This window comes from Aegilops tauschii, chromosome 7 (assembly GCF_002575655.3).
Source record: "Aegilops tauschii subsp. strangulata cultivar AL8/78 chromosome 7, Aet v6.0, whole genome shotgun sequence".
Lineage (NCBI taxonomy): Eukaryota > Viridiplantae > Streptophyta > Magnoliopsida > Poales > Poaceae > Aegilops > Aegilops tauschii.
The window spans coordinates 172160887-172173948 of NC_053041.3; the positions used below are offsets into that span (position 1 = coordinate 172160887).

The 13062-nt window shown below is 43.6% G+C and overlaps 1 protein-coding gene across 2 annotated transcripts; it reads left to right on the forward strand.

Annotated features, from left to right (window-relative positions):
* The first annotated feature begins 2281 nt into the window (after positions 1-2281).
* On the forward strand, positions 2282-9450 carry LOC109769411 (uncharacterized). Of its 2 annotated transcripts, none has more exons than XM_020328158.4 (8): positions 2282-2655; positions 5699-5808; positions 6972-7180; positions 7258-7346; positions 7584-7686; positions 7770-7912; positions 8610-8743; positions 9185-9450. In XM_020328158.4, exons 1-7 carry the CDS (start codon positions 2434-2436, stop codon positions 8712-8714), a joined length of 981 nt encoding a protein of 326 aa, XP_020183747.1. In that variant the 5' UTR covers positions 2282-2433; the 3' UTR covers positions 8715-8743; positions 9185-9450. The 2 variants fall into 2 exon arrangements, with proteins under 2 accessions (XP_020183747.1, XP_020183748.1); XM_020328159.4 differs by having other exon boundaries at positions 2287-2655; positions 5704-5808.
* The last annotated feature ends 3612 nt before the right edge of the window (positions 9451-13062 follow it).

Here is a 13062-nt window from a genome sequence, read left to right on the forward strand (position 1 = left end):
ACCAGTTTGTCATCAATCACCAAAAAGGGGGAGATTGTAAGTGCATCTAGTGCCACCCCTAGTTGGTTTTGGAGTATTGACGACAAACCTGGTTGAGGGACTAATGTGTTTGTGAGAATTGCAGGATAACACAGGTAGTGGTCCCTCATTGATTCGGTTTACCTGCCGGAGATGACCCCTAAAAATGTATGAAGACATTGAAGACAATGGTGGTATGTGAAGACAATCACATCGACGCTTATGACTCGAGAAGACATTCACGTGAAGACTATGGAGTGCGAAGACATAGTTGTTTCGTAGTTTCCTTTTCTTCTTTGTTGAGTCGTAGGAACCACCGTACTGTTAAGTGGGGTCCAAGTGAACAAAGTCAGAGTGACTGAAGTGATGCTCAACCAAATCCTATGTCTTCGAGCGAAGACAATGAGAGCAAATCTTATCCTGAGCTGGATGAGTCAACTTTACTTGTAGCCCAAGTCAAGTTGCCGCATGTGTTTGAAATCTGACCGTTGGAACACGTGTCAGTTCCTTAGTGACCCAGGGTCATTTCGGACAAATCAGGTCGGGTTGCCTAGTATAAATAGCCCACCCCCTACACCATAAATTGGTGGCTGCTCAGAGTTAGTGCACGGCTTTTGTCGTTTGAGAGCAACCCACCTCCGAAACTTTTGAGAGAGACAAATTCTTGCAAGGACAAAGCCAAAACACCCAGAGCCAAAGAGTGTGAGGCATCACTGAAGTCTTTCTGTTCGCGTGACCTGAAGACTTGTTACACTTGAGGACTGTGAATCCTCCAGCCGGTTAGGTGTCGCGTTCTGAGCATTCAAGAGTCATTGTGGATTACCGGTGAACGAAGTCTGTGAAGGTTCGGAAGTCTACCTTGAAGACTTACCAGAGTGATTGGGTGAGGACTGGGTGTCCTTAGCTCAAGGGGAATAAGGTGAAGACGCGGTCTTCTGAGTTGAATCTCAGCCTCCCTAACCAGACGTACAGTTGTCACAGCAACTGGAACTGGTCCAACAAATCCTTGTCCTCACCAAGAGACTGGTTCTATCTTTTCCCTCTCTTTACTTACAGTTTGTCTTCGTGAAGTCATTGCCTGCTTGCACTATCTGTTTGACTTCTCTGTGTAACTACCTGTTCTGATTGGCTTCATACTATCTTCCATCCTGATCTATACTGCCTAGCTGCTAATAGTCTTCGTACTTTCACTTCATTGAATACTTGACTATGGCTTGACTAGTGTAGTCTACCTTCCGCTGCATGTTAATAGGCTCATTGCTATTGTTTGTCTTCGAAACTTCCATGTTTTGAAGACTTTCCTAAAAATTGCCTATTCACCCCCCCTCTAGTCGATAACAAGCACTTTCATAAACCATTGCAGCAACTCAGTAGCGGATGTTGTAAACTTGTGATGAATTTTCCGACATCCTTTGTATCATAACAAATAAAAGTTAAAAAATATTACAAAAATAAGTTTATATGAATAGTTTCACATTTGGCCCACCTTGGCTCATTGGACTGGATCCGCCACAGCAACAACACGCCATGTGATTTATGGTTGCGTTCGGTTTATATATCTAACGGTTATTAAAAGGAGAAAATGGTACTCCTTTGATTTACAAGAATTTTGGTAGAATTGTATATTATAGGATTCTTATAGATTTTTCATTTCCTTAAATCCCTTTGGTTTGCAAGAATGAATTCATATTTCTACGTAGAATTGGTACTCATCCTTCACAGTTCAAGAAAGAAAAATCTCAAACCTAATTTTTGAACATAGTACAGACGTAAACGCTCATATAAACGCGCATACACTCACCTCTATGAACGCACACCCTACCCCCAAGCACCTTCGACAGACTGAACCGACATATCTCTTGAGATTTTACTTGAACCCTAATCATCCAACCACATGCTGGTTCGCAATCTCAAACATAATCAAAAGATTCATATCCTATAAACCAAATGACATTTCTTTTTCCCTGAACGTTTCACATGAGGTGCGTGACATTTCATTTGATATGACCCTGAACGTTTCATCGGATATGTTCTCGACCTGAACGTACCGATCTACTTGCTCTGCCCCCCACCTCCGCCGCTCCTGCTCTCCGGAGGATTGGATGATTTGCCCCATTTTATAAGGGGTTGGATGATTTGCCCTTTGATTGTCTCAATGACAGTGGCCCCGGACTCCATCCGGTAGCCTCTCGGAAGGGGCAAATGATCCGATGGAGAAGTGGGGCAAAAGATCCAATTTCTCCCTGCTCTCCAATCTTGGCCTCGCTGGCCGACTGCGCCCTTTCCTCGTTACTGCGCAGCCAGCCAGTTCTTTTCTCCCCCGCACCTCATTAGTCCTCGCCGCCGACCCAGCGCCACCGCCCCCGATTTAGGCGAGTTCGCTGAAGGTCGCAGCGAAGAAAAACGGTGGCTGCCATGGACGGGGGTGGTGAACTGGGGATCACCAAGAAAGAGGCGGAGGCCGAGTACCATTGCCACGACTTCGAGTGGGAGGACCTCCGGGCGGATGTGGAAGCCAACCCTTCCTTCTCCTACCACCTTTCCCCTTTCCCCACGATCACCGCCTCGCCGCAGCCACCGTCATCGGAGGCCTGGAGAAGCTTCCACCGCTGCCACGCCTCCGGCAAATTCTTCAAGGTTCCTTATTTCCCCTTCTCTCCTCGCCCCCTTGTGCAAAATACCTTCTTATTGTATTTCACCTATCAATTCGGTAGGAATATGAACTAGATCGTATTCGACAAAATGAACTAGATCACATTGGTAGAGAAATGTTCAGATTCATGCACTATTTCTTTATCGGGCAAACGACTGCACTTCTTGGAGTTAAGCCGTGCAGCTAGACAAAACACGGCAAAGTAACAGTGCATGTGTGCTCCACAAGGCGAGAGAAGGGAGACTAGATAACTTCCTTCCCAAAAAATTTCATGAGTGAAGACAGACTATAACTAAGAGCATCTCCAGCCGTTGCCCCCCCCCCCCCCCCCCCCCCCAGGAGGCATAAAAATTGCTGCCTGGGGGCGAGCTGGCGCTAAAATCGGCTCTGGGGCGATTGGGTGCCCAGCCATCGCCCCCAGGCGCCGATATCGGCCCGCTTTTTCAGCCCACTTTCGGCGAAAATCGGCCCGATATCGGCGCAAATTGGCCCATATTCGCCGTGGTTCGGCGCGAATTCAACAAAAATAATTTTTTTTCACATAGTTCATCACATAGTAATTTTTTTTATCACATAGTTCATCACAGAAAGTCAATACAAGTAGTTCAATACAAATTATATAGTTCAACAAATAAAAACTCATATTTCATCACACGTCGAGCTAGGCGTTGCCTTTGAGCCTTCATAGGTGCTCCACCAGATCCTGCTGCAGTTATTGATGCACCTGTGGGTATCGGATCTCCTGACGCATATTGAGGAAGGCAGTCCAGGTTGCCGGTAGCTGGTGATCAACTTGGTCAAAAGGACCCTGCCTCTAGTATGGTTCAGTGTCAAACACTGGCTCTTCCTGCTCGCTCTCAATGATCATGTTGTGCAAGATGACACAACAAGTCATGATCTCCCACATTTGATCTTTCGACCAGGTCTGAGCAGGGTACCGGACAAGAGCAAATCGAGATTAGAGCACACCAAATGCCGGCTCGACATCCTTCCTGCAAGCCTCCTGAACCTTCGCAAAGTGGGACTTCTTGCCTCCTGGCACAACGTTTGAGATAGTCTTCACAAATGTAGACCATCTCGGATAGATGCCATCAGCTAGGTAGTACCCCTTGTTGTAGTGCCGCCCATTGACCTCGAAGTTCACCGGAGGAGAATGACCTTCAACAAGCTTGACAAAGACATGGGAGCACTGCAGCACGTTGATGTCATTGTGAGTTCCTGGCATACCAAAGAAGGAGTGCCAAATCTAGAGGTCCTGTGTGGCCACTGCCTCAAGTACCACACTGCAACCGCCTTTGGCGCCTTTGTACATCCCCTGCCAAGCAAATGGACAGTTCTTCCATTTCCAATGCATGCAGTCGATGCTTCCAAGCATCCCAGGAAATCCTCTTGCTGCATTCTGTGCTAGGATCCGAGCAGTGTCTTCAGCATTGGGTGATCGCAAGTATTGCAGTCCAAACACTGCCACCACTGCCCTGCAGAACTTGTAGAAACACTCAATGATCGTGGACTCGGCCATGCGCCCATAGTCGTCGAGTGAATCACCGGGAGCTCCGTATGCAAGCATCCTCATAGCTGTCGTGCACTTCTGGATTGAGGTGAATCCAAGTTTGCCGGTGCAATCCTTCTTGCACTTGAAGTAGCTGTCGAACTCCCGGATGGAATTCACAATCCTGAGGAAAAGCTTTTGGCTCATCCGATAACGGCGCTGAAACACTTTGTCGCCGTGCAGTGGAGTGTCGGCGAAGTAGTCGGAGTAGAGCATGCAATAGCCTTCCAGACGATGCCGGTTCTTTGCTTTCAGCCGCCCCGGCGCCGAGCCACCTCGCCGCGGCTTTTCATTGCTCGCGAGCAGGCCGGCGAGGGCGGCGAGGACCATGAGATGCTCCTCGTCCTGGACATCGGCATCAGCTTCCTCCTCCGGCAGCGCCGCGAGCGCCTCCTCGTCGTCCGAGTCCATCGCCGAGTAGACAAATCGCCGAACACCTGGCGGGTGTGGTGGGCGCACACCCGCCGGTATACCGCCCTGCACGGCCGGAGTGCCGGAAAACTCGCCCGGGCGGTGGTGGAGAGGCTGCCGCGGCGAAACCTTCTCCCTTTTCCAGCGGGGAATGGCCTTTCTAGCGGTGCTGGGCGGTGGGGGGCGCCGGGATCGACAGGGTGGTGGCCGAGCGCGCGGGAGGTGGGGGGCGAATCTGGACGAATGACTTGACTTTTCGCCTGACAGTGTGGCCCAGGCGTGTTTTCCCCTTCCACCGGAGCCCCCGAGCGCGCCTCAGTGCGCTGGGTACGGCCTGCGATCGCCGGGCCCAAAAACGGGCAGAGCCCGCGGATTTCGGCGTCTTGGGGGCGCGACTGGGGGCTTTTTTCGGCGCCGGCGCGAAAAAAGTCGCCCTGGGGGGCCTGTTGGGGGCGCGGCTGGAGATGCTCTAAAGCGTCAAATGAGCAATTGGAATGAAATTATTTCCTGAGTAACAGTGTTCGACACTCTGTACCATCATCACCAAATTCGCAAATACCAGAAGATTGTCCGTTTGTTCATTCTTATAGAATGGGAACTTTTACTAGGTGTTAAGGTATGATGTGCCCATGTGGGTATACCAATATGTACACCAAGGACTCTCGTGTCAGCAGCATCTTGTTAGTATGGATTAAGACTAGCGATATTTATAGAGATACAGTGTTGCTATCTACAGCAGACTGAACTTGGGGGGATTGACAAAATGGCACATCTTCGTTTAGCTTTGAAAAAAATAACATAGTAGGTTTTTAACCATGGCTCTCATGTCGCACCCTGTGTGTTAGATGATCAATTTTGCTCTCGTGCATTTATTTTTTCTTCATTTTCTGCTTTTTGTTTACCCATATGCTTTGGAAAAATCAAATTAAAGTGTTATACATTACCTTATTGATTGCTAGGCAAATATGTATGTCAACTAATATAGTAGGACTTTGAGTAGGAAGAACTGACGAGTTCGTATCATTAGTTCCCGCAAATCAATTTAAGATCCCATCTCACTTTGTTAGGAAAGAAGGTATTTGCTGAAGGAATTTCCTGAACTGCTTAACAGCAAAGGATGTGCAAAGGTTTTAGAGGTGGGGTGTGGGAATGGAAGCACTGTTGTCCCCATTCTACGGTAATGTTCTCAGATCTGTAATTTCATTTCAGTAAAATCAATCCATTGCTAATAGGTTCTCTCAATGCAGAATGTTTATTGTATTATATTGCAGTAGTCTTATAGCCGCGAGCCCGCAGCTAGCTTTGAATATGAGCATTTATCAAGGTACATGCAAAGATCGTGAGGGACGACTTTGAGGAAGAGGGAGATCAAAGTGAAAATTCAGGAAAAACATAGTAGATTCAAGAGGAACGAAGGGGATTGGGGATGCAATTGCAATATTAGTGGTTCAGTCCAATACAACACACCATATAAAAACAAAGAAAAGTTGCAGTGGGGCTTTGTCCTACTGTATAGCTCAAAACAAAAATACAATACACCGGCCTTGGCTTATACTGGTAGTCGCTGCCTATGGAGCTCGAGCCATCCTTCCAAATTGCCATGGATAGATGCTAGCACATCCGCCCACTTAATCAGCTCATGTTTAGTACTTGGTCCAAATTCTTTGGACCTGAGTGCACTGAACAATGACTATATCCTTCTAGACATTGGTCGAGCTGCTCTGTTTGGCAATCAAATTGAGGTGGTGAACAGAACTGCAATTGAGCAGCTACTCTGTTTGGCTATCTGATATTGAGACTTGTGGGTTGTGGCGTACCATGAACCTTTTACGCATTTTGAGGAATGCTCAGAAAATCATGCAGAACTGTCAAAGGGTATGCTTAAGGTGAGCAGTTATTAATAAATGACCACCAAAATCACAGGATGTTTGTTAGGCAAGAGAGGCCTTTCGATGAACTAAATAGTTACTACTGTCTAAGGTTCGGATGAAACCAGCAAAGGCTGCAAGATGCCTGTGCATATATGAACCTGAAGCATAAGATTTTTGCGCATTCTTTGTTTGCCCGCGACCCATGGTGCTTGAACTCTTATTTATTTAATTCGGTGTGCCAACCCTGGCAATTCCCTTCCCTTTAAGTTTATTGCATGCAATGCGGACCTCTCCTTTTCTTTTTGCACGCCTACGGCACTGATTGTATCTCTTTAAGGCATTTAGAGCAAAACACACAGATAGAATAAAGTTGCGAATAGTCATTGTTTCGTAGTCGATGAACATTTATAGTGAACACACAAGGACTATTGCTAATGATGATGACAGTCATAATGAACGATTCGTGCAGATGTAGTCCAAGCATCAGTGTCTATGCTTGTGATTGTAGTGAAGACACTCTAGAGAAAGCAAATGAGATTGTGTGTAATACACAGGGGGTTGATGCCAAGGATAGGTTCCACCCTTTTTTGCTGGATGTTTCTAAAGAAAATTTTCCAGGTTGGTTGTTCTGCAAATGCTGTCAAAGTTCAGATGGAAAAGTTGTTGATCTCTCACCAGGTACTTTGTTTATATATTGTCTGTTTCAAAGCAAAAGAATCGCATAATATTGAACTCATCTATGTCGCTCCTTCCAGATTCAAGTCATCTTTATGTAAGGGGAAAAAACTCAATCTCGCTGAAAGAAGATCAGTGTTGTGTTGGCGGCATAGATTTTATTACCATGGTTGGTGTTTTGTTCTACCATCTATCATTCTCCCTCCCTTCAGCCAGAGCATCTGCGTCAGCATTAGATTCAGCTCAGTTATACTTTTAGATTTGACATCATGGTGTGGTCGGATTTCTATTCGGAGAAGTTATAATAAATATTCTAATTCTGGATGTATTAAATGGGAAACCCAAACCTTCACCATTGGTGCCCACATCTATACCTGGTTAATAAATACTGTCTTTTTGTTGACAGATATTTATGTTGTCAGCCATACCCTTCAACACAATTTCAGCTACTCTAGAGCGTTGTATGTCTGTTCTAAAACCAGGCGGCCTTGTTTTGTTCAGGGATTATGGTAACATCTCAGGCATGGTGTTAACTTGTATAATTTACTTATAAGCAATCACTTCTTGACAACTCTTCTTGTTTCCATGTTAGGCGTTTATGACATGACAATGCTTCGATTCTTGCCTCACCAAAGAGTGGGATTTCGGGAATATATGCGTGCTGATGGCACCTATTCTTATTTCTTCTCGTTGGACACTGTAAGAGAACTCTTTCATGCTGCTGGACTACTAGAGGTAACTCTAAAATCTCAATGATTTAATATGGAAGGTTACTTTGAACAGTACTGCACCATGAGTCAGTAGCACCTGCATCAGGCACCTCAAGATGTCCATGCACAGGACAGTTTTATCTAGTTGCCAATTTCATTTCATCTATTCATTTTATCTTGTAGAGTCGTTGTATTCAGTTGTCTTCTAGATATCTGTTGTTAGGGACTGGCTATTGAAATAAACCATTATCACAAGGAATATACCAAGTTCCTATCTGTCCCTATATACCACCACAGTAGGTCCAGGGTCACCCTGATCAGGCTTTTAGCATCTGAGCTATCCCTTTACACCCTCTGTTTTCCTTAATACAGTATGCAACTGTCAGCGAACCATATAGGCATGATTTGTTGATTGTTCTGTATGTCCGCTGACATTATCTTTTGTGTGGATCATAGTTAATGCAACATAATTCTATGTCAAATTTATTCTTTACGCCTTAATTTTAATTGCAGTTTGGAGTTAGACTTGTACTACTAAACAAAATATGGTTCCAATCCCAAATTTCATCAACAAGCTTCTAAAATTGTCCTGCTTTTATCTAATTAATACTACTTATCTTTTCATTTCCTTCATTTTCTTAGGTGGTTTGCTTCAGTCTCATTTTTCATTACGTGTCTACAGCTTATATGAAGCTCACATGTATTTGCTTATCTGTGTGCAGTTGGAGCTGGAATACTGCTGTGTCAGATCAGTGAATCGAAAGAATGGCAAGAACATGCAAAGGGTATGGGTGCATGGAAAATTTAAAAAACCCACAAGTCAATGACTTTGTGGTTCCTCGGATGTGCTTCTAATGTAAGAATGCTCTGCCGCGAACATGTAAATTTGCGAATTTAAATACATATGCTTTCACTTCTTGAATCATGGTTCCTTGATTTCTGCTGTGTCCTTCTAACATAGAGATGGTTTTTGCGGTAAAACAACAATGTTTAACGAACGAGCATACCAATTTGCAAAATCAAAATTTCTATACTTCTTGTGCATGTCATATATGTTGTGACAGCATCAATATATTTCTTTGTGTTGGCCGTGTTTTCTGATTTTATTAGTGGCACATGTCTGTATGCAGTGATTATTTTGCTTCAATCATTGTCATCATGTGCTTCTCTTATTGTACAAACGTTGTGTTTCAACCACTACGCCTATGTGCTTCGGTCGATGCTTGCTGCTTCTTGGGGTGATTTTTTTTTGTTTCATTGACAGTTCTATTAGAAAGACATTATTTTGTTGCACCAGATTACAGTCGTGTTGCCAAGGATGCTACAATGCTGCAGAGTGTGTTGTGGCCGGGAGCTTGCAGAGTCGTGTTGCCAAGGATGCTACAATGTTGTTGCAATTATGTTCAATGTATTTACTAGTGGATGGAAGCAAGTTTGCAGCATGCATATATCAAGCATTGTAATGTTGGTGATTTGAAAGAAGCAAATATGTTGATTGTCGGAAACATTTTGTATGAACAGACAAGCACGGTAATGTTGGCAAGTAGTAGTGGCATTGGGAAATTTGCGTCGTAACACCATTCATAAATTTCTATTAGATCAGAACAAAATTCAGTTGCAATGGAAGCTAATTCTCTAGCTAGCCGAAGCAAAGTTTAGTACTACCAGAAACAAATAAAGCATTTCGTATTTCCGTTGGACGCGAGTTTTTGTCATATTGAAGAAGTACTACTGGAAACACATTTTCTACATATGGAAACAAACTACACCTGGGATATGTGCAAAAAAGACTTTCCGGGAACAGGAGAAAATAAAGCAAAACTATGATGGAGTTTTTGGGCCAAAAGAGCACCAAGGCCAAGAAGGCCTCAGAGGTGTCTATGAGGCCCACACAGGCAGCCCAGATCTAAGCGCCTGGCTTGGGTGTGGGCGGCCCACGAGCAGCCCTAGGTGCCCTCTCGGTGATATATCTCCGCCATCTTCCCAAGAAACACAAACATATTTTTGTCATAATTTTTCATCATAGGGGCGGAATAGAAAACCCTACTTACTCTTCTCGAAGTGTTGACCCCACCGGCCCCCTCCGACCGGGGGAAAATGAAAGCAATCGTTGTCATCAAAACCAAGGTGTTGTGGACAACATCTTCATTGATCCCATCACCACCATCTCCATCTAAAACACTAGCCCCCATATCCACCTCTATTGTCGTCTATGAACAATTGGTGTAGGTCTGTTACCGGAATCACTTCCCGGTGTTAATTGTTCTTTAGTAGTTGATGCCTTGTGTTTTGTTGGTGAAATATTTATGCTTCAACTTTTCATACATATTCATACCACACCGGTCATGTCCATTATGATGATTGTCAGTAGTTGCACCATGTTCTTGAGGACATGGCAGAAAGCCCATTGTTAATGGGCATACAAATTTGCAATAAAGATTGATGTTTGATTATATATTTTGGTGTAATTCTTTAGTGGTGATGTGAGAGTGTTGACTATATGTCACTTCACCTTTATGTATCTACAGGAGACCATTGTGTTATAATATGTCTAGGAGGGCAGGCCAAAGTGACAAAATATTGGTCATTGAATTTATAAGCTATAACATGAGGGTTGAATAGGGACTCCGGATCTTAAAGCTATAGTTAGACTTTGTCTTAACTATTCTTAATAGTTGTGGATGCTTGCTAAAGGTATATAATCATAAGTATGTGTGAGTCAATAGCTTTGCAACATATAGGCTTAGGTTCTATGAACTATCCACAAAACAACTACCAAGTGATTATGAAATTAACAACTAGGTGATATTCATGTCGTCATTGAGAACGATTTAGTCCATATAAGAAACACCACCGGCTTGTCATTCGAACACTTGAGAATTACGCCACTTATTGCAAACATTTACTTATATTGTTCTTTTACATACTTGCAACTGTTCAACCATCAAACAACACAACCACCACAATTTTCAACATTTGCAGTTATCTATAGCCGATTTCCACACGACAATTCTGTCTGTTTTTCATTGGGTTCAATACTCTTACTTATCAGAAATATCTACAATTTATCCCTGCACTTGTGGGATATCATATACCACTAGTACAAAACGGCCATAGAACCCATGGAAGCAGTTGTGTCCCCAAAATACGGAACCACCTGTAATAACCAACCGGAAGCGATTATGACTGTGGAAGAAAATAATGGAGGCGGTTAGTATTCTACAATTTCATCTAGTATAATGTTAAGGCAGTTGTTACTATGTAACTGCCTCTAGTTTCTCAAGAGTGCAAGCCCCTGTATAAACCATAAACCACTTATGGTGAGATAGTACCTCGAGGTGTAGATATTTCCCTTCTCTTTGTCCTCGATTTCTCCTTCACCGCTCTTCATTTTCCATTCCTTCCTCCCCCAAGCACGTGGGATCTGCAATGCGTCTTCATCGGGGATTGCCATCGATTGAGTCCTCCGATGAACACACCATCAGCCGGTGCCGCGTGATAGGTCCCAAATGTATATTTTTTATTGCTTCATGCTATTGTATATCACTTTTGTATAGTTTTTGCGCCAATTTTTATTATTTCTCTGAACTAACCTATTAATCCAGTGCCTAGTGTAAATTCCTGTATTTTTTTTGCTTTTTTGGATTTTCAGGAACATCAATTTTACATGACGAAAAAATGGAAAATTATAGATTTTTTTCGCATCAAGAAGCTTCCAGGGAGCACTGGAGCTAGCCGCGAGGGACTCCTATGGGCCTCATGTGGTAGCAGGTGACCGTGTGGGCCCCACGGGAGGCCTCTCCATCGCATCTTTCTTTCGTCGCCTTTATGTACTCCTGAAATCCCTAAAAATAATTATAGGGGAATTTTTCTATCGCTGCACACCTCTGTTTCACCAATCCAATCTGGAGATCATTTCTAGTGTTCTGTCAGAGGGAGAATTCGTCACAGTGGCCATCTACATCAACCTTCACTATGATCACCTGTGAGTAGTTTTCTCTGTACTATGGATACATAGCAATAGGTAGATGGCAATTTCTCCCTTGTTCTTCAATACAATGATCACATTCGCTGTCCTACATGATTGTAATCCATATGATGTAATCTTTATTGGTGTGTTTTTTGCGGTATGATGAATTGTCACTTTATGATCAGATCTAATATGTTTTTTTGGATTCTTCCGAGTTCTTTGTTGCATAATTTATAGAGATATATGCTCTCTGATCTATTAGTCTTGCACTGGCCATGTTGAAATTATGATCTCCAAGAGGGAGTTGTGTATGTTAGTTGGGTCCAATCTTGCAAGTAATCTACTTTTGGTGACAGAAAGTGAAAAAGGCTTGTATTGTGTTGTTTCATTAAGGATAAAAAGATAGTTTTGTATTTTTCCTTTGAATGCAGGGTGAATATACTATCTACATCATATCTCCATACTTATTGCAATACTCTATTTTACTTGATACTTTGAGATGCATGTTGAATAGCGATCTTGGGTGGAGTATTCGTTATAGACATGATGCATATATGCATTTTTGCTATGTATAGTTATACTAATAAAACTGCAATTTAATTCATACGCAACTGTAAATTGTTCTCCACACCATGTTATCTTTTATTGCGGAGATGCCGGTAGTGAAACTATGGATCCCGGTCCATTCGTCTCTATTATTTTCAACCTCGATCAAACACTCTTTACAATCTCTTTACTTTTATTTCTGTTGCTGCAGCCACTAATTCCAAACACAAGTTGCTTTAATCTTTATAACTAGCAGGACTAGTAAGACTAACAAGCTTACCAGTATCGTTGGGGGCCGAGGAAAGTTCAATATTTGAGTGTGTAGGTACCAACCATTGGTGGCCATTAAAAGCTCTTATTGGTTCGATAAACCTTAACGTCATCCACTTGAGGGAAATTACAGCTTTCCTACAAGCCTCTGCACTTAGGAGGCCAACACCTTCCTAGATTAGAGGAAGTACCACGTCAGATTCACCTTGCCACACCATCAACCCAGGCCTCTATCGTGGAAAATCTGCGCGACCACGCCATTGATCCAGGCCTTTGTCATGGTAGATCCGCTCAACCACACCATCGACACAAGCCTCCTCTCAACTACGGCAATGTTGTGGCAGATCTGCCTGGCCAAGCCATCAAACGAGGCAGCTCGAGGGGGTGAC